The sequence below is a fragment of the Camelus dromedarius genome, chromosome 34, assembly GCF_036321535.1.
Source record: "Camelus dromedarius isolate mCamDro1 chromosome 34, mCamDro1.pat, whole genome shotgun sequence".
Classification (NCBI taxonomy): Eukaryota; Metazoa; Chordata; class Mammalia; order Artiodactyla; family Camelidae; genus Camelus; species Camelus dromedarius.
In genome coordinates this window covers 9,093,674-9,118,165 of record NC_087469.1, presented here as the reverse complement: position 1 = coordinate 9,118,165, position 24,492 = coordinate 9,093,674, and the positions used below count along the sequence as shown (strand labels likewise).

Genomic DNA, 24,492 nt, shown 5'->3' with positions numbered 1-24,492 from the left:
TCCTGTTTTTCTACCCTGGCTGAGGGGCATGTGGAGTCTTGGTGAGGAATCTATAGTCAGGAACTCCTGAAACAGCTGAAGTGGCCGGAGGGAAGCCCTGCTGAGACTCACACACTGGGGACTCGTGTGGGGCCTGGGAATTTTTTTTTTTTTTTTTTTGCAGGGGGCAGTGGACGGATTGGAAGTGGGGTGTGAGTACAGCTCCACGACTTAGGCCGGCGCTTCCTGATTCTGGCTGGGGGTCAGAATGGCTGGTGAATCTTTGCTGGGACTCACCAGAGTTGTCCTGGTTTGGAATTCCTAGGTGGAGCTTGTGCTTGGCTTTTTCAAAAGTGACACTCATGAGTTGTCAAAGTGGTCAGCCACTGATTTAGCTCTTGGTCTGAAATGTGAGGTTCCTAAACTTCTTGGTTACTGTTGTAAGATTGAATAAGGTTAGTCTTAAAAATCTTTTGGTTCTGAACTCCTAGTTCTAGTCTGGGCTTGGCTCAGATCTCCGCTTCTTGATGCCCCCAGGCGCTCCTCATTCTCTGCCTTCCATTCTTCCCTCTTAGCCATGCAGGGCATGGATCAAGGGGAGGTCTTTTGTGGGTCTCTGATTTCTGATCCAGTCTCAGGTGGAGCTACATTTTTGAGAGATTCCTCTCACTCTCCAAACAACGAGGCCCCTCTCATGACACACTCATTAGTAACTTTCTCTTTCACCGGCTGTTCTCCGGCCTCCACCTGGAGGCCTGTAGCCATTCTTGGTTCTTGTTCAGCCCTGGCTAAGAGCCATTAAATGTTTCCTTCTCACCTGTAGCTCTAAATAAGGCGTATGTCAATAATTTACAGTATGTGGCTTGAAGGTAATATCCTTTCCAAGACATACCGGGGGAGGGGGCACTTGTTGACATGATAAATAGAGGGGGGAGGAGAACTCTTTCATATCCCAGGAGTTCATGGGAGGAAGTGGTTTCATGTCTGGGCTATTAGGTAACATGCTGTTTTGGGCTGAGGGGCCCTTTTCCACTTCCTCAAATCTTGTCTTCTTAGGATGATGACCTTCAGGATACCGAGTGAGATGGATGGGTGGCGGTTGTACATGTGTCGTTCTGGGTGCAGGGGAATAACTGAGATGAAAGCTGGAAGGTGGGCTGAGTGGTTTTTCCACAGGCTCCTGCAGAGGCTCTTTGATCCAGGAAGTGTGGGCCTGCCCCACTGGGGTTTGACTTGCCCATGTCAAATTTGATGCATTGAATGTTTGGCTTCCATTCTGCATTCAGCGGTTGTCACTGAGGAGGAGAAAGAGGAAGCCCACCTCTCTCCCCCAGCCCTACCTCTCCCCAAACCTTCCTCTTACACATAAGCATGGAGTCAAGACTGAGAGTGGAAGTCCACAGCTGTCAAATACTAATTTTGCCCCAGACCAAAATAGCCCTGCAGGGGACCATGGAAAAGACCTGCGTGCTCCCTCCTGCCCTTCTCTTAAGGGTGGTTGTCTGCTAAATCCAGGACCACGAAGGCATATGGCCTCGGGAATGGCTTCAAGGTCAAACAGGCCTAGTTGAAATCTTGGCTCTGCCTCTTACTCTCTCTTCAATATTGCAAAGTTCATGTCAATTCTTTGAGGCTGTTTCCCTATATGTAAAATGGAGACTCACAGGACTGTGAGGACAAATGAGGTCGGTTAGGGGCTAGAGCTTGGTCTGAGCCCTCCATCCTTTTCCAATGTGTTTTCCCCAGTGGATTTGTCTTCTGGTGATTCAGTCCTCATCTCTCATTAGTTTTAATTTTTGTGGGCAGGAAGCCCTGTAACCATAAATACCTAAGTCCCCCTTCCCATCCAAAGAAAGAGCTAGGAAGCTGAGCCTTAGGAAGGGCTTTGCGTAGCTCTGAGGAGTGACTTTCTGGCAGGCAAGAAATCTGGGGATGGAGCAAGCTCGATCTCCTTGGAGATCCAAGCAGTTTTGTTACTTGAATTTGCAGTAGTTAAAGTCTCTAGAGCATCAGATGCTCTTACATTCAAAAGCTTCCAGAAGCAAGCAGGCTTTTGCCAACAGAAATCTGTCTAAGGGTGGAAGGGGTAGGGCCACCCAGGAGTAATGGAGAATCTAGCACCATCAGAGTATGGCTATTGGAACTAGAAACAGTTCAGCCTGTCCACCGAGGACTTGTAGAAGATGCTTCTCCTTTAAAAGGCTGCAGCCTTCTGCCAGCCTTTTGGTCTTTTGTTCCTCATTGCCAACTCATTCTTACCCCTTTTGTCTAATCAGTATACTTACATGTCTATATTGGCAATTTTCTTTTATGAAACACTAGCTCGCTCTCGCCTGCTCGCTCGCGCGCGCTCTCTCTCTCTCTCTCTGTGTCTGTTTGGAAGAGGTCATGCTGCCACTGATTTGGCTCAGTTGCTTAGACCCAAAGAACCTTAGGTTGCAAATTTTACCCCAACACAGACCAGTTATCTTCTTACTAAGAATAAAATTTCTCAGGATTCTTGACCTTCTGTCTTGGCCCGTCATTCTGTTCTGTCTGGTTTGCAAATGTGGTTTGGTCTTCCTCAAGAGAGATCAGGCAATCCATTACCACTTCTTTAAAACCCAACAATCAAAATATTCCTTCTTTATCAAAAATTAAGGGAACTTGGAGTTTTCTCAGAAAGCTAGACCTTTTTGATTTCATAGATGGTGAGAGCAGAAGTGATTTAGCTGTCCCAGAACTTTCAAAGCCCTTGTCTGAACTTCACATTGTATGTTCATGACCTTTTGAGATTGGGTGCCATCTTGCCTACCCATCCAAAACTCCCTTTTTTTTTTTTTTTTTTGTGCTCTCTGAACCATATACCCTCTGTCCATATACCTTTGTCTCGTGTGCTTCTGAGCCTTTGCTCTTGGTGTCCCCTGCCTGGAATTCTCTTTCCCTCCTTGCCTGCCCAAACTTTCCTTCAAGGCCCTGCATGAGTTCCACTTGGGTGATCTCCTATTTCTCACATCTTCCTAGATGTCTCTACACTTTCCAGATTTTATCTTCTGATGTTCTCTAATTGTTTCATGAGTGTGCAGCTTTATTTATTCTCTGAAAGATCTTAAACTCTTAGAAATCATGCTTTAGGTCTTTTCTGTGAGCTTTTCAGCATCTGAACCCATGTGGGATAATGCCTTGTTGAATGGAATTCCCAGGGAGTGGCTGGACCTGGCTCCCAGTCCCCATTCTACCACATAAAGTCAGGCTGATGGAGTTTCTGCCCTTTCCCCAGATGTAAAATAGACATTCATTCATTCATTCTCATATGCTCAGGGCACAAACTCAGAAGAATAAGACAAAACTCCTGTCTTTAAAGAGCTCTAGTTGAGGAGCTCTTTAAAGATGTATAAACAAAAATGACAGTACTCTCCAACTCCTGTTAACAAGGAGACCCAAGCAATCCCAGTGTACCTGTAGATGGGAGTTGATACATTTGTCTCCCTGTTGAGAATGTAAGCTCTCAGAAGATGAGCTGTATCACATTCATTTCTGGGTCTATAGTTTCTAGCCTAGTGTCTAGCATGTGGGGACATTAAATAGATATTTCTGTGGAATGAGGGACTTGATAAACAAAATGAGTGAATGTAGCAAGGGTCACAGGAGCACAGAGACAAGAGGTACGCAGGCAGACGATAAGGAGAGGGTTACTTTGTCCCAGATTTTTGAAGAAAGACTAGGAGCTTGCTTGCTGAGCAGACAGGAGAGGAGGCACATTGCTAGAGGAGGAAGCTGCAAAGGCAGAGACACGACCACGTGAAGCCCTGTGAGGGTAAGAGAAACCTCACCTGGTGTGAAATGGCTTGGGAAGGGCCTGGGTGGGGAAGCGAGGTGAGTGAAATTGTTATTCCTGAGCAGGCTGCAGGGTGACCCTAAACTTGTTCCTGCTCACCAGTCCCTTTTCCCCAGTCCCCCCAAACCTGGCCTCTCATTGCCCCTTGGCTCCTGGAATGCAAACCTTTTAATATTAGTGGAAAGTGTTACTTCTTAAGCTTTAATGTGCTCAAGAAACACCTAAAGGTCTTGTTAGAGATGCAGATTCTGATTCTTTGGGTCTGAGGTGGGGCCTGTGACTGTGTTTCTAAGGAGCTCCCAGGTGATGCTGCTGCTGCTGGTCCTGTACGGCAATGGTAACTAGGGAGGCTCTCCATAGCCTCAACTAAGAATTCCAAAGGCAAAAGGAAACTACCTTCTTTTGGATTATTTGTAACACTCTTGTCCAGCAGGGGAGGTAATTGAGTGTTGTCTGATAAAATCTTCAGGGATAAATGGCACTGGGTAGAAATGCCAAAAATAGGGCTTCATTCCACAAATAGCCCATCTCTGATACTGGTGTCTTTGTTCTGCAAAATACCTCTGTGAGTTTCTACTTCCCAGGCTTTTATCGGCTCCTGGGGAAGGCATACTGTTTTGGAGAAAATGGGCATCTAGGGGCCCAAGTGAGCTGTGGGGAGGTTCTGGGGTAGCTCTCCCTCTTACTCACCCTGCCAGGAAAACCCTCTTGTGATCTGGCGCCTTCTGCCCTTCGGTCCTGGAGGGCTGGATTGGACAAAGCCTAATTTAAGTTGTGTATCTGTTTTCTCTTGGCCAAATTCTGGATAGAGGCACAGAAACTTCTGGATCCATTTCTTTTCTTCCTTTTTTTTAGTGGAAGTATAGTTGATTTACAATGTTGTGTTAGTTTCTGGTGTACATCACAGTGATTCAGATACAGACATAGGGATATACACATTTTTTTCATTATCGTTTATTACAAGCTATTGAATACAGCTCCCAATGCTAAACAGCAGGACCTTGTTGTTTATCTATTTTATATGTACTAGTTTGTATCTGTTAATCCCAAACTCCTAAATTACCCTTCCCCTCTCCTTTCCTCTTTGGTCACCATAAGTTTGTTTTCTGTGTCTGGAAGTCTGTTCCTGTTTTGTAAATAAGTCCATTTGTGTCATTTTGGGATCCATTTCTTATCTCAGATGTCCCCAAGGTAGAAGCTTCTAGACCCAGTGTGAGACCAAGTGAGCCTGGAAAGCAGCTTTCCTGGGTCTTACAGGAGCCCTCAGCTGCATGAAGAAAAAGGAGGAGGCCGGCTACGTCAAACCAAAACTCTCTGGCTGACATGTGCCTGCGGCAGCATGGGTGGCTGTGCAGCAGACTGGGTCCTGGCCCAGGGGCTGGTGCGGGAGCTGAGGCCCCGGCTTGTGCCGTCCATCCCTCCGGGCACACCTGTGAGCCAGGCCGCTGCTGATGGTGGAGGAGGCCTGGGCCTGAGGACTGTGGCCCCTGGAAGACACTTTTCTCCCTAGGCTGCCCCGTCTCTCCTCTGATTTTCTTTCCTTTGGGCTGTGAGCTCTGTGAATGAGCCACCAGCAGCCAAACTCTGGTGAAGTGAGTGACAGGCACTTTGGCGGCAGAGTTTGTGCGAGATGCAGGCATGGACAACCGCCGCCAGTGTGGAGAACCATAGAGGCCTCTTCTCCATCCTCTGCTGTCAGCACCTGCCACCCAAATTCGGCCCACTTCCCTCCTCCCGGCTTGGAACAGCTTCAGCGGCCTTCTCTAGATTTCACTACCTTCACGATGATGTCGACAAAGTCCCATCCCTCTCCAAATTCTTTCATTCACTCATGCTGTCAGGGTGCCCGTGTGTAGCTGTGCGTCACCTGCTTACTGTCTGCTCTGAGCCAAGCACTGTGCTGGCCTCCCATTTGGTTTCTTTATGTTCTGCCTCTTACCACCTTCTTTACACACAGACACATGCATGCAGAGGTCCCCCGCTTCATCTATTCCAGTCTTCTCTTCCCTGTGTCTCTAGACAGCCCCAGGGAAGGAAGGTCTCGTGTCTCCTCCCCTTGGTAATAGGCAATGTGGACTACTGGAAACGCCTGGTGTTTCCCACAGACCTCAGTTTTGGTCCTGGCTGGGACTCTGCCCTTAACTATCATAGGTGACTTGAGTGAGTTAGGCCCTATCAGCCTCTGTTTCCTCATTGCGATTTTAAAAAAAGAGACAAAATCAGCTATTCCAGGCTTACATCTAAGTAGAGATATCCTTGGTAAAGACTTGGCACAGAGTCAGTGCTCTAAGATGTTAGCTGCTCCCTCTTCGGAGCATCAGTCGCCCATCGCCGGCGCAGGCGCAGGTGACTGTGCACGGGAGCCTTTGTTCTGCTCAAATGTCTTCCCAAGAAGAGTCGGGGGTCACCTTCTCTGCTTGGGGCCACCTTGGCACTCTACCCCAAGTTCTCCTGCTTGTGATATTAGCCTCCTTTCCTTTTTCAAAGGAAATATTTTCAAACAGACACTGCAAAAGAGAGAACTGAATAATGAACCCTTGGCATCTTTCAGCAGTTTCGACAATCAACAGCACCTTGTCACCCACCTCCCCTACTCTTTTTTTTTTTCCCCTAGAATATTTTAAAGCAAATTCCTGTCATCCTGTCATTTCAACTATAAACACTCCAGTGTGTTTAATAGATACAGATGTTAAAGAATATAACCACATTGTTTTTTTATCACACCCAACAAAATTAAGAATTATTCATTAATATAAACTAACACCCAGTCCATATTTATTTTTTCCCAATTATCGCTGTAATGGCTTTTTACTGTTGGTTTGATTGAATCAGGATTCCCCAAAGATTCACATTAATTTGATTGTAAGTTCACTTGGGTGTTTTTACACCAGCCTGCTTTGATCTCTTTTGTTTTTTGGTGGAAGTGCTACAAAAATGAGGAAGTTCTTACTTCCTGAAAGTCTCCCAACTCACTTCTCCGAACCCTGTCCAAACAGCACAAACATGAGCATCTCCTTTTTTGAGTGTTTTTAAATGACAAAGAATTCACCCCTTTCAGGAGCTTTGAAATAAATGGGTTCCTCAAACAACCTTCAAACCCCAACAGTCATCCAAGTGAGGAAGAAAGGCAGGACCCGTTTAGCTCTTGCTTTAGAGGGTAAACATTTCCGAAGAACTTCGTTCTTTGTGGAAAGACTTTTTTATGCCCTCCCACCTGCTTTTCGAAATCCACCAACCACAAAATTTACTCCATCCCCTTTTTTCTCTCTCCCTTTCACACTCCCTCTCTCTTTTTAGCAGCAACATACAAGCCGGCCATATTAGAGAGATGGAAATAAAGCCTCCTTAATGTTTTATGTGTCTTTGAAGTACATCCGTGCATTTTTTTTTTTTTTTTTTTTTTAGCATCTAACCATTCCTCCCTTGTAGCCCTCGGCCCCTCAAATCACCCTCTCCCATATCCCACCCGACTAACATCTCAGTCTCTGAAAATGCACAAAGATGCCTGGCTACCTCGCCCTGCCTTCAGTCTCACGGGGCTCAGTCTCTTTTTCTCTTTGGGTAAGTTAGACCGCACACCTGCATGCTCCTGAGGGTCCAGAAGTGCAGCCGCAACAGGAGGAGGATGGGGACCGGGGGCAGGAAAGAAGACAGTGCTGGAGCTTCTCTTCCGTGTCTTTGGGAAGGGAGGTTCCCGGGGCCTGGGGGAGACATTGCTGGGGACTGCATAGCGCTGGGACTACTTGGTCACAGAAATGTTGGGTCAGGGGATCTGAGTGTTCCTTGGGGGTGTCAGTTGTCAACAGGGGTGATTTTTCTTTGAATTTCCCTGAAATGGACCTATGTGGGGGTGGGGGCAGAGTGTAGGTTAATCTGCAGAGTCGCTTCATGGATTTTCTTTTTCTTTCTTTTTTTTTTTTTTAAAGCTGCTGAAAGTGTGGGGTCCTGGGACTTAATGCCCCCTTAAGGGGCTTCTTTTGTGAACCTTGATCTTTGGAATCTGGTGGGTTTAGGATATTAGAAAAGGGTGTACGTGGGAGTTGGGGGCAGAAAGTTGAGTCTGGGTCTGGCTTCCTGGAAACCTGTACCATTGATTTGTTGCAATGTGTGTGGGAGTAGTGGGGAGGTAGCCTTGAGGACTGATCTCTGGATTGGGAGGAGAATTGCTGAAGCAGGCACTGATGGAGAAAGTCTCTGGTTTGGGCCAGATGGAGTGGAGGAGGGGTCAGGTGAAGGGATCAGAAAAAAGAAGGGGAAAAAAAGGAACTCATGGTCTGAGTGTGGCTGTGGCCCTGCAGACCAAGTCTCAGAACTGTCCAGCCCTGCCTTGCAGATGGCCTGTCAGGTGATTCAAATGCTAATTTCATACTTGGCCATTCCTGGACTTCCTGGTGGGGAGGTGGGCTAGAGAGTTATTTGCAATCCTGCACAAAGGTAGTTTCGTTCTTGTTCCTAAACTTACTCGTTGCTGGCGTAGCAATTAGGATCCAGTCCAAGGGTCGTCAGTGGAAATATTCCCCATCACAGAGGCTCTCGGTCTCACTTCCTTTCTCCCTCTTTCTCTGGCACGCTGTGCTGGATATCGGGCAGGGGTGCTAAACAGAGACAGCGCAGGGCCCCTGGCAGCCTGCAGGATAAAGCCTATTAGCTTTGCTGAGTTATCACACATAGTAACGACAGAGCAGGAATGTTATGGAAGCTCAGGCAGCAGAAAGAGCATGAGCCTTGGAATCAATCTGGGTTTAAAGCCACCTTTGTCATTTACTTCACACTACTGGCAAGTTACTCCATCCCTCTGAGCTCCAGTTCTTTCATGGGTGAACTGGAGAACAGCTACTGCCTGGGCTATTTGTGAGTCTGGCACATAACCAGGGCTCAGTGCTAGTCATCTGTATGAACGCTTTTCATTGGCCTGTGCGCTGTGTATCTTGTTTGGTCCTTACGGTAATTGGTAATTGTATGAGGTAGATACGTTATTATCCTCATGTTACAGATGAGGAAACAGGCACAGAGCAGTTAAGTAACTTGCCCAGTAAGGTCACGGGACTAGTTTAAAGGGAGCTGAGATGTGAACCCCTGCTTATCTGACTTCAGCTCATTCTTAACCACTGAACTCTACTGCCCCTCATGTTCGAGAAATGGTGCTGCTATGTTAACAATAATTTTAATTATTTAATCAAAGAATCTCACGTACAGGCAAAAGGAGGGGAGCTGGGTGAATGACCAGTGTGTAGGGAGCTGGGGACAGAGGACAGGCGACCTCCTTTGAGAGCTTCCAGTGGGAAAGAGACAGCCTTATGAGAGCCTTATCTGCGTGAAGAAAGGAAGGGAGCTCAGGGAGCAGCACCAGGGTGTGGCGCAGGAGAGGATGGAATCTGGAGTGAAGAAGTCAGGGCATGGGGGTGGTGGTGGGAAGAAGCTAAAGCCTCGGCAGATCTGGGTAGGGGGAGGACGCAGGAGTAGGGACCTTGACCTTGTACTTGACTGCTGCTGTGATGAGGCACACCCTGGTTCTCCAAGACTGGGGGCTCAGGTGGACAATGGAACTTTGGTGGTCGTAGTGGCATCAGTCCCCAAGATGGAGAGATGCCCCAAGTGACAAGGGAGGGGGCTATGTCAGGGGCTGGGTTTGGGAGGATGACCATGGAGCTGACAAAGGGAAAGGGGACAGCTGGGCAACCTGCTGAACACACGACAGAAGTGAGTGAGACTAGTTTTCAGTTAGAAACAGTCCAAACGATTGGTCTTCCCTAGAGTTTTTCTCCACAGTCACTGGCCTGGTTACCAAAGTCTGGGTCACGTGAGGGGAGGCCTAGGAAGTGGTTCTCGCTCGAGCCCACTGCACACAGACACAGAGGGGAAGGTGCCTTCCGTCCTTTCTTCTGTGACTTTCATTGAGTGCCCTCTGTGTGTCATATATTGTTTTGGGTCCAGGGATACCAAGATAAATAAGCATAGCTCCCTAGAGTCTCTTGAAGGACTCAGGCATGTAAACAAATTACAACAACGCAGCATCATATTATTACCGTTAAAAATGTAATAATAGCAGCTAATCTTTTTTAATGGCTGACCATGTCCCAGGCATGCTGTGAGCTTTATATTTTAGTAAGTCATTTAATCCTCACCAGAGCCCTAGCAGGTAGGTCCTACTGTTGTGTCCCATTTTCAGGTGAGGAAACTGAGGTGCTGGGAGGTAACCATCTTGCCTAAGATCAGACCAGGGTGTTAGACTTGGCCATGATGCTAGTCTGGCTCCCAGCCTGGAAGCGATAGCTGGGCTGGGGAGAGGGTGCAGGCGCTGGGGAAGCCGTCACTGAGGCTTATTAGCTGGGATCTGCAGGGTAAGTAGGAGGGCCCAGGTGCAGCAGGGTGAACGCACTTCCCAACCCAGAGCAAAAACATGTGCAAAGGCACGGAGGAGGGCAAGATGGAGGTGTTTTCAGAAAAGTAAGAACTCTGGGGTCGCTGGAATGGTGGAAGCGTGGAGGGCTGGGAGCGGGCAGGAGATGAGGCCGGGAGGTCGGCTGGGCCCAGATGGCAGAGGGCTTGGAAGCCTTGCCTGGGAGCCCGGACTAGATCCTGAAAGCAACACGGGTCCAGTGGAGGCTGGGGGCGAGGGTGACGAGGACAGGTGTTCTCATGGCTGCTCGGGGTGAGGTGGGGGCGTGGGGGCGGACTGGCATGGGAGAGGAGCCCCAGAGGTGGGGACGAATCTGGTCTGAGATCAGGAGACAGGCTGCGTGTCACATGCACCCAGGAGGCAAGGGCTGCCCCAGGAGACAGTGCTCTGGAAGGGTGGGGGAAAATTTCTCTGCTTAGACCCACATACGCTTTCTCTCTTTTTTTAATGAAGAAGAAAACAAACCTACCTCATAGGTTGCTGTAGGGATGGAAAGAGGCATGAGGAGGATTAAATTCTAGTCTCTGCAGGAAATAATGTTTGACAGGAGATGTGCAAATTGTGATCTCTGCAAGATGGGCCCGTTAGAACAGGAGGTGACACGGGGCCCGAGGTGCCCAGATAGATGCCTTGGAGAAGGTGAGTGGGTCTGGGTATTGGTGATGTTTTGGAACGAAGCTCAAAAGCCACAACCTTACTGTACCCCTGTTGATCATTTCCTTTCTGTGAGTTGGAAATCAGGAGACCCAGGGCCCAGACCTGGTCCCAAATGGGAAAACCAGGAAGACTGTGGGGTCCCTGAGTGCAGAAGTTCCTTTAAATAGGACCATTGCACTCTGGCCAGCCTGCCCGGAGTGAGTTTGGGATGGACGGGGAGGCTGGCAGGTATGGAGCTGGACCTGCCACGTAGACAGCAGGAGGCCTTGTCCCTGGGACGCCTTGGAACAAAAATCACACTCCCACCCAGCCTCGACCCCTCAACGGTCTGTCTGGAGCCTGGCAGCCTGGGTTCAAGTTTAGCTTTTGTCACTTAACCAGCTGTGAACTTGGGCTATTCATTTAACTTCTTCGTGCTCCATTTCCTCATCTGGAGAGTCGGGGTGATAACAGGGATATTGCATTAGACGAGGTAATATCTGTGGGGTCCTTAAACAGCGCCTGGCACGCAGTAAGCACTCTGTTGTTACTGTGAAGACCTTCTGTGGCCCTAGCTGTGGATTCCGCTACCTTCCTGAAGCAGCAGAGTTCATCAGGAGCCCAGGATTTTGCTCACAGCTGTGCCCTCATTGCCTGATGATTTTCTTATCTTTAATGAGGGTCTGGATTGGTGAAAGGCCTCAGACCCTTGCCTTGAGCCTGAGATCCTGGTGAGGCGTCAGGTGGAAGGGGGTACCCTGGACTAGGAGTCAGGAACCATGATCCTGGCACCAGCTTGTCCCCATCCGCTGTGTGTCTCTCTGGCTTCACCTTCCTCACGGTTAAGACGGTGGGGCTAGATCGACAAGCTTTCCCCCTCTGGCTTCCTCTGATTTGCTGACTCCCTCCTCCTCTCTGCTGTTGGGACTGGACAGTTGACTCCTCTGACCACTAGAGGGCACACGTGTCCGCCTGGTGCCTCCTGCGGGACAGGCTGCAGGGATGCGGAGGAGGGACCCGCATTGCACCTCTCTGTCCGCCCCCTTCCTGCTGGCCAGAGAAGTCTCCTCGCTCCCCGTGGGTGGCCTCCCACACAGCAGAGGGCTAGCTCCTTCGAGATGGAGGGAGCTTCCTGATGGGGTTCAAGGTCTAATTGGCGCAATGTTGCGAGCTGGGGCAGGCCAGAGGCAGGGATGGGTCAGCCGGATTCACAGGACCTATTTCCTAATGCCACTTAGAGGAGGCTCCTTTCACTCAGGAGCCCTGGGAAGGAGGCCGACCCTTCCCAGGGACGGTGCTAGAGAAGCAGGGTGTTCCTGGGATAGGAGGTAAGCTCAGGACAAGGCCCTGCCAGGCTCTTTCCCTGCAGATTCCTCCGCCTCTGCAGAGTAGGGGGGGCGGAGATGGCATTTTCAGCGCACCTCCTCCTAGGCTGGCGCTGTACTAGGTGCTTTCATAATGGCTGTGGAAGCGGGGAGCTAGGAGCCGGGCTTTGTTCTCGGGGGCCCACTCGGCCTCCTCAGTTCATTTTCCCCTGATGAACACTGCAGCGCACACCTGGAAGCCCCGGCCTTGCTGATGGGGCCGCATGCCTATCCCTCTACTGGGGCTGCGTCCTCACCTCTGGGGCCAGCAGTTCAGAGCATTTCCTGTTCTTAAGCCCTGCCCACTGGCTCTGGCCACTCCTCCCAAGGGCTGGGCTGGGCAGAAGGGATAGTCCCGCTTCCAGGGTGCAGGGCAGCCGCTTTGGGACCCAGCAGCTTTGCGCAACAAAATCATTTGCAAAATCAGAGTCCCCTCCCAGACTGCTGCCATTAGGCCTGGCCCCGTGCCAGATCCCAGAGAATCTCAGGGAGCTGCCCTGAGGGGTCCATCTCCAAGGTGCCCCTGCCAGAAGACTGCCCCAGAAGCCCTTCCTATTTAGGGCACAGATCTTGAGGGGAATTTAGGCTACCATTTGTTTCGTATATTTTTTCTTATTTAATTGTCATAATAACCCTGAGAGGTATCATCAGCTGTGTTCTACAGAGGAAAGGACTGAGGCTCAGAAGGGGAAAGAATTTGCCAACGTTCTCCCAGCTAATTGAAGGCAGAGCTGGGATTGAACCCAGTCTGTTGAGAACTCCATGTCTGTGTTAGTCCCGTATCAGTAGGGCCCTGGCTCTCACCTGGACAGCCTTCTAGCTCCACCTCCCTCCCCCCACCCCAGGCCCATCCCCTAGCAGCTTCCTACCTCCCTCAGAAGAATGGCGGCCTCATCCCTACCTAACTCTGGGACCTCAGGTCCCTTCCACTTGCCCCCCTGGGTCACTCTGCTGGTTGTACCCGAGACATGTGATGGTCATTTCAGCCACTGGGACTTTACTCTTGATGTTCCGCTGCCTTGGAACTTGATTCCTTCAAAATTTCAACCGGCTCACTCCCTCACTTTAGTTGGGGGCTGTCTGCAGGGCACCCCTTGGAGCAGCCTGCCCGGACCACCTGATGTCACTCTGCACCTGGCTTTATTTTGCCATGTATCACTACCTAACGTTACAGTCTTACCTTATCCCTGTTAACGTCTGTCCTTCTCCCTAGAACATAAGTTCCTCATTACAGCACCTCTGCCGGCCTCCATCACAGCCGTAGCACCCCCATCCCCACCCCCCTGTGCCTAGACTGAGTGCCTGGGGCATAGTAGGTGATTTAGAAATATTTGGTAAATGGGTGAATGAATGATGGATGCCGAGTATTACTGTTTATCCTCTGTAAAGACTATTAGTCTTTTGGAATAAGGTTTTGACAATACTGGCCGAGAGTCTTAGAACTCAGACATGGACTAGAGTGAAGGAAAGGAGGTGCCTAGGGTGCAAAATTTAAGGAGGTGTTTGCATGCCCCTGAGAGAGGGCACGGCCTTAAATTTTGTGCCCAAGGCTTTCTGCCCTGTGGTGGGGGTTGCGGGGGGCACTGCAACTTCAGCTGGAAGAGCTTTGGCTCACTCCCCTCGCCCAAGACTCTGCCCTGCTTAGGATGTCAGAGTGGGATAGACCTTTCTCAGCCCTAGCACTCAGGGCTCCTGGCCAGGTGCTCCCCAGGGGATTCCTCAGAAACGTGCTGTTCCCACCCTGCCACCCCTGCAGCCTGTAGCAGCTCCTCGCTGTGGTGTTTCTAGGCCTGGCGTCTAAAAAAGGGCCTCCTGTCCTTGAAGACCCATCAGTTGGTCCCTTCGAATTGTGCTGATTCTTCTGGGGCATCTCCTCTCTCCTGCTGCTCATCTGTCATCCCTGCCAGAAGCCTGGGGTAGTTAAGGGGCTGGGCTGGGATCAGGCTTTACTCTGGCCCTGGATTATAGACAGCGAGGCCTTCTGAATCTCCACCTGTCCTCCAGGCTGCCGGCGCTCTGGGGACACTCAGCTTCAGCTGGAAGGGCTTTGGCTCAGCAGAGATGGTTGGAGGTGGTGGGGAAGAAGGGAAACTGAGGCCAGCACAGTGCAGGCCCTTGTCCAAGGTCTTCAGCCAGCAGGTGGCCATGACAGGGTGGGGGCAGGACAGCCAGGCGGAGGGCCTGTACCACTATGGTCCTGGAAAAGACTTGAGGCCATCTGTCCCTGGCTTGACAGATGATTTGGACTCTCTCCACCCCAGCCTCACTCTGCCCCGCATTTTCCCCAAGGGCCACATCAGGTACCCCTCATGAGCTTTGCCCACCTGACCCCTGACTATTCCAGCCGTAAGAGCCCCAGCCAGCTGCCATAGCTCTGCTCCCCTCCCTACCAGGTGCAGAAGGCTTGTCCCCTCCCTGGCCCTGTCAGCCAGAATCCTCACCAGCTTTTGGCTTTGTCCTCAGTGCCACCAGGGTGGAGCATGGAAGTCACAGTACCTACCATCCTCAACGTCCTCAATGGCTCTGATGCCCGCCTGCCCTGCACCTTCAACTCCTGCTACACAGTGAACCACAAACAGTTCTCCCTGAACTGGACTTACCAGGAGTGTAATAACTGCTCTGAGGAGATGGTGAGTCCTGGGAGGAAGGGGGGGTGGGGGAAGAGGCGGGAGCCCTGCTGCAGGAAGCCCACCTTTCCCACCACCTGTCCCTGCGCTGGACCAGGACCCCGGGGAACCCTAGTGGTCTGTGCTCCAGAGGGACTTGGCAAAAGGTGTGTTGTCATGCCTGGGTGACCCTGGGAGGGTGGCAGAGATCTGGAGGTAACTGCCTCTCTTCCTCATACAAGGGGGCACGGGAGGAGGGGCATCCTGCTGTCCTTGCCGCTCCTCGCTCATCCAGCACCCTTATCCTGTCCCTCACCCCACTCAGTTCCTCCAGTTTCGCATGAAGATCATTAACCTGAAGCTGGAGCGTTTCCGAGACCGCGTAGAGTTCTCAGGGAACCCCAGCAAGTATGACGTGTCAGTCACACTGAGAAACGTGCAGCTGGAGGATGAGGGCACCTACAACTGCTACATCATGAACCCGCCCGATCGCCACCGCGGCCACGGCAAGATCTATCTGAAGGTCCTCATGGAAGGTGAGGGGCTGCTGGGGGACCCCTGCCTGTTTCCACCCAACTCCTCTCCAGCAGGATTAGCTGGGGCTCCTTGGGAGAGGCTGTGCCTTCCTGAGGGATATGCTGGGTGGAAAGCATCCATTTTATTTCCTCTGGTCCTCAAGGACCTGGGACTGTCTCAGAGAGTCCTTATGACACTATCCATCATTATCTTGATCTTAAGAATCCTAAGAACAGCTTCCATTTATTGGACACTTTCTCTCAGTCATAGGTAGAGCTAAGTTCTCTATATGCATTATCTCATTTCATCCTCATAAAACCCTATGAGGGAGGTACTATTATGCCCATTTTACAGATGAGGAAACAGGCTTAGAGAGGCTAAGGAAGTTACCTAAGGTCATGCAATTAATAAATTGTACAATCAGGACTCAAACTGGGTCTATCTGACGTCAGTGTCTGGCTCTTAGATACTGCATTATACTGCCTTCCCCTGTGGCTTCTAGGTGCCTGGGATTTGGGGTGGGGTGATTAGAGGTCAATGGGTTGATTTTTGGCTTTGATTAAGTGCCTGCCACTGAGGAGAGTAAAGTCAGAACCACTGCTCGCATCCTGGGGGGAGCAGGGGCCTGGGGACAAGGCCCCCTCTGCCAGCCCAGCACTCAGCAGTTCTGTTTCCCCTCCTTCTCCAGAGCCCCCTGAGCGGGATTCCACGGTGGCGGTGATCGTGGGTGCCTCCGTCGGGGGCTTTCTGGCCGTGGTCATCTTGGTGCTGATGGTAGTAAAGTGTGTGAGGAGGAAAAAAGAGCAGAAACTGAGCACGGATGACCTGAAGACGGAGGAGGAGGGCAAGACGGATGGAGAGGGCAACGCGGACGATGGCACCAAGTAACGGGCGGGCGGGCGGCCAGCCCGCAGCCCCTCCCTCGTGTCCTGTACTCCCCCCACACTCCGCCCCGCACACTGTGTCCCCGCCTGCCCTCTCTTGGTGTGTTTCCCTCCAGCCTGGATCCCAGGGCTGTCCTGGGGTCTCCTGAACCCCTCCCTTCGTATCCCCCACCCTGTACCAAGAATGACCCACCTCTCTTTCATTGAGAAACCTGCCGGCGTCTGGGACGCGTGGGCCCTGGGAGGGGGGAGGGAGTGGTGCACTCAAAACTGCCTGTGTGAGGGTCGCACAGAGAGAAAGGGGAGTGTGGGCGGTGGGGGAGGGGGAGGCCAGCTGTCCAGCCTGCCCAGTGCCTGGACTGGTCTGGTGGCGGCTTCAGAGGGGACCTCAGGTCCGGGGGGCTCTGCTGGACAGCCTCTAGGAGGCCTGGGCTGTGGCGTCGCTCCGCTCCCAGCCCTGGGCAGCCCTGTCAGGCTCGGGGTGGCCATAGGTTCCTATAACTTGGGTGGGGTGTGTTGAAGGGACAACCGTGTATTTCCTGGGTGTTGGCGGGAAGCTGGGGCTGGAGGCAACTAGAGACAAGCCTTGGCCCCGGGAGCTCTGCTCCCGCCCTGAGAGCTGCTACCACAGAAGCCTCCGGTTTTCTGGTGGCTGTTTAACTCCTTCAGGTGTTTGGGAGAAAAGCACCGAAGGGCTGCTGAGCTGGGCCATGGCAGGGTCGTGTCTCTCAGGGTGGTGGTCGCTCTTCACCACAGTTACCCAGTAATGGGACGAATTTCAAAATGAGCTGAGGGGTGGAGGGGCTGGGAGGGGTGGAAGGCCGACTGCCTTCTCCCCCAGGGTGGCCGCCATCTGCCTGGGCCAGGAGCAGCCGTGAGGAAGGGGTGGGAGCCACGCTGAGGGGTCGGTGTGCAGAGAGGGGGCCGCCCTTGGGGCTTTGGTTCAGCCCCCCCCCCTTACCCTCAGCAGGGTTTCGTCTGGCTTTTGGCCCTGAGGGGAGCCTTGGAGCCTCTGAGGCCCTGTGGCCACATCACATCTGAGCCATGCTGCACCCTCCCCAGCCCCGACAACGCTCCCTGTGGGGGAGAAAGTAGCGCTGGTGGGGGGCCCACTTCCACTGCCATTTTACTCACAGGAAGAGGGAATTGCTTATGCCTCAGGGGAGGGAGGGAGATGGAGAGAAACTGCCTTGGAAGACCCTCAGAGATCCACTAGCCGAGTGGCTCAGACTAACAGGCGGGGAAACTGAGGTTCAGACTCACAGTAGCCGAGAGTCCTGCGCCTCCTCTGGTTCCTCAGTTTCCAGTTTGAATCACTAGAGCCATAGCTTGCCCGGTGGGCTGAGGGGGAGGCAGGGGGGCAGGCTCTCCGGACAGGGAGTTGAGGGAAGTGAGGAGAGGGAGGTGGGCCCCTCCAGCCCTGCTCACCTCCGGGGAACCCAGCCCCTCCAGGCTGTGACAGAGGCAGGGATGGGAGCGGGAGGGCAGGGATGCTGGCAGTGCCCCACACCAACCCCAGCTGACCCCCTGCTGCACTTCCTGGCCTTTCCTGGGAGCTCAGAGCTCAGGCCCTGCCTGGGCTGAGGGAGTCAGTGCCCAGGGCTGGAAGGAGTCTGGGAAGCGGGTGAGGACAGGACTGTGACAGCCCCAGGGAGCATTCTCTGTCTCTGCCCAGCAGATGGCCAGTTTGGGGAGAGAGCGAGAGCTTATGGAAGACTCAGTTTAATTCACTTCAGTATCCATTGATTGAGCATCTCCTCTGTGCCAGGAACTGTGCCAGGTGCCAGGGATGCCCACAAAGCCATAACAGAGTTGGGAACTGCTAGGTCAGCTCTGTGGGGACCAAGATTAATTTTGTTTTTGGTGCATCTAATTCCACCTCTGCAGCCACTGCTTCCAGGGCTGGAGTTGGAGAAGGAGGAAGAGATTCCAGAATCTGGGCCCTGGGAAGGGAGGAAAGAAAAGAAGGAGGGAAGATAGAACAGGTATGAGGGTGAGAGGACAGGCAGAGCGGGCACAGAGTAGGGGATGGGCAACCGACCAGATAGCTCCTGGATGGGGTGGAAATTCTAACTCATCAGTACTTAACTGCCAATCAACACACTGCCAACGGGGGTGGGCTAAGCCCCCGGGATGCCTGGGGTGGGTGGACATTACCCATCCTTGGAGCCAGCCAGCTGAGAGGGGAGAGGTGTGTGGTGGGCACCCTCGTTCCAGCTGAGACCAAGGGTGGTTGTAATAACACTTCTGCAGCTTGCAGATTTCACTTTTTGGCAACTTCTTAAGTGCTCTCCTCTTTCCAGGATGAGTGAGGATCTGTGTGGATGCTGGGAACTTTTTTTTTTTTCCAGGACTCATAACATTTAGGGGAATTATTTGCAGGATTCCCTAGGTTTATTCTAAGAAATCCTAACTCTCCTTAAAGAAGCCCAAGACTTCTGAATTCCTTCCTTTCCCTGCCCTGACCCAGAGGGTCCTGGGGAGAGCAGTTCCTCTCCAGGGATCTCAGGCGCCTGAGCAGATAGGGATGGGCCGGGAACCACCTTTGTCCCAGGTGTCCTCCCTCATATGCACTTTCTTCCCGAGCCTCTTAGAGTCTCTTCCTGCGGTCTCACAGAGCTGCCTCCCCCCCCCCCCCCCCCCCCGGGGGCAATGAGGTTGGGAAAAAAATGGGGCTTCTGTGAATAGAAGTGGGAAACCGGTGCGATGTTTTCCCGGCACCCTGCTTCCCAGTGTATACCAGCAAGCTGTTCCTCTTCCCAGCACGGTGGGGCTCAGGCCCTGCTGGTGGTTGCATGTTCCTGTCACTGCGCTCTGCGGGGTGCAGTCTGCTGGTTTTCCCAACTGCCCCTGCCTCTCCTGCTCTCTTGGAATTCTGTCCCTTCCTCCTAATTAAAGGGCCACTGGAGAGAGAGATGGGCTGGCCAACCCATGGGATTTAGCTTATAAGAACAAAGCACACCTTTTTCAGGACTGAAATGCCTTGAGGTGCCTTGGAACTGGCTTTGGAAATAGCTACCCGCCCCCCTAGCTATGGATTAATACAGTTATTCCCAATTTATAAAAAGGAAAAGCTGATGGGATCCATATTTCTCCCTGTGAGTCTCCTGGGCAAGGTTGGGCTGGTAAGTATTTGCAAGCTCAGGTTAAGCAGATGGACAATTGAAAACACTGGCCAGGTCCAGAAGGATAGTCCCAGGCCATAGGAATGGCTTGGTGCAATTGGAACGGGTGATGAATCAAGACATTTTTCTTCCTACTTATGTCTTAAGATAGACAGCCTGTGTCTCTTGCTGTGCCTCTTGCTATGTCTTCCTTTATTGAAGCTTGCTGATGCATTTGTACATAGTCTATATATAGACATATTATATATACAAATATAAAACATCTCACTACATCCACTCCAAAAGTTACATTGGCAGAAGGTGGGGGGAGGGGGGACAATCATTTCTCAACGTTTTGCGTTAATTCACCAAAGGCAAATTATAGAATGTTCTTATTGCTCTTTGTGCACTCGGAGGGGGAAGACACAACCACGTATGCACTTTCTAGGACTCGTGTGCTATATGGTGATTGGAAGCGGCGGTGGGGAGAGAAGCTTAAATGGTCCTCTGTGACCCAACAGCTGTGATATGTCTGCTTTTGGGAGCAGACTGAGTTCCTTTCGCAGTTTGTCTCATTGCTTGGATTTATTGGCTGCAATAAACAGATCATCTCCCCTGAACATCCCTTGAGTGTGGCTTTTTTCAGGGGTGCAGAGTGGGGCAAGTTGAGGCAGTGCCAGGATTGTGACAGGGACTCCTGATGGTCCTTTCCTGGTGCTCCCATTGACGCTGCCAGATCCCCATCAAGGATGGGGTCATTCTACTCCCCTCCTGTGGTCAGATGTTTCTTCTTTTTCCCTCTTTGCCTTCCCAGAATCCTGGGACCCAGGATCTTGAAAGCGTCCACCTTGAAAGCACCCTGGGGACAAGGTGGCTAAACACCCACTTCTTGGAGCGCTCTTGGTTATTCCTGGGAGACAACAACTTTTTGAGCCCCCAAGACTGTTATGCTGCTGTTGTCTCTTCTTTCTGTGAGTGGATGGGTCAGCCTTCCTGCCCCCTGTTTCTAAGCTGTATCTGACTAGGCAGACATCTCTTTTGCCTGCTGTGGACTCAAGAAAAAGAGATGACAGCTGGTGCAGAGTCTGCCCTCACGCAACTCCACGGATGAGGGTGTCTGGGGGAAGAGTCAGGTTGCTCACGTCTCCTCTGCAAACTGCTGTATCCTATTTACGTGCTGCTGAATCAGCCCTGAATTCAGGACTGAAGGCAACCACCTGGCCCAGAGACACATCCAATCTTTTCCCCTTTCACTTCCTGTTCTTATGTCTCTCTTTGTATTTCTCTCCCTCTCCCCCCACCCCCCCCGCCTCTCTCTCTTACACACACACACACCCTTTTGCCTAGGAGCCTCACCTAGATAAGAAAAGCCTCAACTTTCTGAATGGCAAGGAGATACTGAAGTGGTTGCTTTTCTCCTGTTTTCTTTGTCATTTCTGCCCGCTCCTGGCACTTCAGAGACATTTGCCAGTGGTTAGTGGTCAGATGCACTTAGAATATTCAGGAGGAGCTGAACATTCGTAGTTCTAATGCCTGCAAAGATCACAGCTGCTTCCCGAGAAAGAAGCCAGGTAGAAGGTTTCAGCGTTAAACAGAGGCGGCTGGTATTTGATAGAACCAAAGCTACCTTGGTTTAAAAGGATGCCTGCCCTCGGAGCCTCTGAGTCCTTCCAAGGTTGGGATGTCAGAGAGGATGCTTCTCTACTTAACAGACAAGGAAATTGAAGCAGGGGACTTGGACTGAGGAGCAGAAGGCACTGGGGATGCCAGCTAGTTCCTTCCGGGTGGACACGGCCTCTCGGTCTAGGGCTTTTCTCCCAGAACACTGGGAGGATGCTTTGGAGCTGGGCGTGGCTTCTGGGAGGGCTGGATCTGGTTCAGGCATCTCCCCTAGACTGATGTTCCTTGGCCCAGCCTGCTGCGGGCCTGTTGGGGTCATTCTGATTGCAGGATGAGCTGCCTTGTCGGGGAAGGGCTAGCTCCCACCCTGGCACTCAGGATTGCTCACTGGCTTCCCGTGTCCCCCGACTAAGGGGCAGGTGTCTGTACAAGAGCGTCTCAATTCCCACTGCCCCTTTGCTTCTCCCCAGACCCCCTGCAGGGTTCAGGCTCGGGCACAGCCACCGGCCTGCCCATGGCCCGCTGCCCTGGAATGCAGGTCTGTATGTGGAGGATTTCAGAGTCCCTAGGACAGGCTTTGATGGCCAAAAGGAGTGGGGTGTGAGAGTAGATTTTTACAACATCAGAGACAGGAGGGGTCCCAGAGACTCCTGGACCAAGTCTTCTGACTGTCCTGAATGGGAAACCAGGGACCAGCTCAGGAAAGTGACTTGCTTAGGGTCCCATGATGTGTCCAGGACAATCCAGGCTCTCCCAGCACCTCCGGGTCACCTGTGCTTTCCACAGCCCACACCCAGTGTGCGCCTGGTGCTCGGCACAGCTCCTCACCGCAGCCCACAGCAGCCCAGGCTCCTGCCTGCCCCTCCCCAGCTGGCCTTGAGTTGAATGAGAAGAGGCCCCCATGCTTCCTGGAAGGGCTCCCTTTTTAAAGCTGAAGTTCAGCGAGGGAAGGGAATTTTCCAAGTCACACAGTTGGCTAATTACAGAGCCTGGCTTTAGCTCCCATTCCGAGTCCCACCTGCACACTCCAGTAGAGTGACTTCCCTGTGCTGGTTTGTATACAGTCCCTCTTAGGCCACTTGTCTCTCTCTCATCTTGCAGGGGTCGGGGTTTTGAAAACAATTCAGGTGAGAGGAGGCTGGGACAGTGCCTGGTGGGCTGTGGGCTGGGCATCTGGGTGCACAGGAGCATGGGACCCCCAGGTCTCCTGCCCTCCTCCACTGGCACTTCAGGGGCTCAGGGGGTCCATGCTGGCAGGGCCTTGGTGGCACTGCCCCCTACAGACCTCTCACCCCACCAGCTTCTTGTCATCCCTGGCTACCATGCTGATGTCCAGGGTGCCGACCACCTTTTAGGACAAACTCCGGCTGCCCAGTGGTTGAGAGCTGCAGAGGGTCATGGGAAAGGAAGTTCATCTTAGAACTCTATCCTGCCATCCTGACTCGGATCATCAATTTGGTCCTAAAACAGATTAGCCTAGCCCAGGACCCCACTCCTTTGCAGGGCTGAGGAGGCCTCAGTGTAGAAAAGGGAGAAAGACTGGGATGGAGGTGGTGGGAATGGGTGAGTTGGAAGTGGGTAGCCTGGTAAAGCAGCTTCTCCTTTCACCTTGAGTCCATGAGGTACAAGGGGAGGCAGGCAAAGGGCCACTGGACCCTCAGCTTGGCTACTTGGGAGTCCATGGGAGGGGCTTTCCCTTATAGCCTTGGCAAAGTCACCTCTGTCCCAGCCACAGCTGCCTCTGCTTCTCAATGGGGATGCATTCATTCCCTGTAAACAGGTGGCATGCGGACTAGGAACTGTTTGCCTCAACAGATTGAAAGCTCCCCCTGTGGACAAATGGGCAAACGCAGAGGGTGTGTTCTGCCAGGAGGGGAAGTGTGTGTCCCAGCTGATGGCCAGCACAGTGGCTGGGGCTGTGACCACAGCGGGGAGGAATTAGCCTTGTGTCATTCTGCCTTAGGGCAGAACATTAGGGCTGGCGGGCAGAGACAGATAGGAGTCGGAGCCGGGTAGTGGGTCGAGTTTCTCTGAGGTAGTGAGATCCTCAATCCGGAAGTTATTCAAGCATAGCTTGGGGGTGTTGTCAGGAAGATTCCGTATATCAGGGCATACTTTTAGGTGCTAAGTTTATTGACATTGGCCCTCTGCAGCCCTCATTTTAAGATTCAAATGATGGAAGTGGGATTAACTCTTGCTTGCCTGAAGATAAACATGGCATACAATGGGTAAGCCCCCCATCCCAACCTCTGCCTTTTTACTCAGTCATGCTCTTCCGCAGGCTGCCTCTGCACCCTCCTACCGCCTTACTCTATCCATCCTTAGCAACTTATCAAGGGTGGGGAAGGGGAGGGGGCGAGCCCCTATTCACAGTGAGAAATAAGCTGAGAGAGGAAATTTGGAGCTAGAAACCTTCGGGAACTTCTTTCCAAAGATCAAGCCAAGTTAACTTGCATCCTTGGCCGTCTGGCTAGGGCCGGCTTCCCCTGTCTTTCAATCAAGACTGTAGAAAAAGGCGACAGTCCTTTCAGCCTTTCCCTCCCTTCGCCCTCCCAGCTTTGCCAGTCTTCAGCCTCCCCTTCCCTTCCCCACGGCAGACTCACGTTGCATGGGCTTCTCCACAGGAGCTGATGTTGTTTGTGGGGATGGGTGGGTTCTTTTCCAGCCTGGAAAGGGCTTAGAGGGCTGGGGTAGTGGTGGCGGTGGCAGGATGAGTGACAGCTGGCTAGACTAATAAGGATAATCACCATTTATTGAGTAGCTACTCTACACCTGGCACTGAACTAGGCATTCTATGTATATCAGCTGACGTAACCCTCAGGCCAACTCCCCAAATATGCATTGTTTTCTCACTTGTACAGATGAGGAGACCGAGGTTCTGCTATACTAAGTATGTGTACACCCAAGATGACCCAGCTAGAAAACAGCGAAGACTTCAAACCCAGGGCAGTGGGATGCCAAAGCCATCACATCGCACTGTGAGAAACATCAGGGGACTGGTTTCTTGCAGCCCAAAGATCTAGGAGTGGGTGGGGGCAGGGTGACTCGGAGTCAATCTTAAAATGGCCGTGGGCAACAAGAGAAGGGCAAAGGTGTTTGGAAGCAGAGGCACGCCTTCCTGGTAGGCTCCTAACACCCCACCCTCTGCATGGCTCTGGCCTTGGCTGGTCACCTTCTCCTCTCCTGGCATCTGAAAAACCTCTTCTTCACCTGCTGGCTAGTAGTCTTCCCGTCTCTACCCCTCCTCCTGGGCCTGTGTCTCACTCCAACCTCCCCAAGTTACCCTTCACTCCAGGTCCCACGTTTCCTCCTTTCCTCTCGGCCATCTGTCCCCCACCTCTGCCCCACCCCCGTATCTTCTCTCCCATTCCACTTCCTCCCTCTCCCCTCACTTTGCAAGATCCACTGCTCCAGCACAGCCAATGGGACCAGAACATTCAGGGAGCCCTGCCTGGCACTCCACACCACTTAACGCTTTGGTTTGGACAGTCTGTCCCAGTGCCCGGTTCACAGGCAGGACCAGGTCTAGGGTTCCAGGAGGACATCTGGCCATTCAGCCAACAAGG

General features: G+C 52.1%; 1 protein-coding gene across 1 annotated transcript; it reads left to right on the top strand.

The window, feature by feature from the left end:
* Positions 1 to 7,085: 7,085 nt before the first annotated feature.
* SCN2B (sodium voltage-gated channel beta subunit 2) lies at positions 7,086 to 19,920 on the top strand. Its single transcript, XM_010981391.3, has 4 exons — positions 7,086 to 7,357; positions 14,660 to 14,826; positions 15,128 to 15,338; positions 16,007 to 19,920. Exons 1-4 carry the CDS (start codon positions 7,288 to 7,290, stop codon positions 16,204 to 16,206), a joined length of 648 nt encoding a protein of 215 aa, XP_010979693.3. The 5' UTR covers positions 7,086 to 7,287; the 3' UTR covers positions 16,207 to 19,920.
* Positions 19,921 to 24,492: the final 4,572 nt, after the last annotated feature.

What these genes read in the sequence shown, in the direction of transcription:
- SCN2B (XM_010981391.3), top strand. Translation starts at nt 7,288, where the DNA reads ATGCACAAAGATGCCTGGCTACCTCGCCCTGCCTTCAGTCTCACGGGG. An exon ending in CAGTCTCTTTTTCTCTTTGG is followed by an intron (nt 7,358 to 14,659) that starts GTAAGTTAGACC and finishes CTTTGTCCTCAG; the next exon opens with TGCCACCAGGGTGGAGCATG. An exon ending in TCTGAAGGTCCTCATGGAAG is followed by an intron (nt 15,339 to 16,006) that starts GTGAGGGGCTGC and finishes CTCCTTCTCCAG; the next exon opens with AGCCCCCTGAGCGGGATTCC.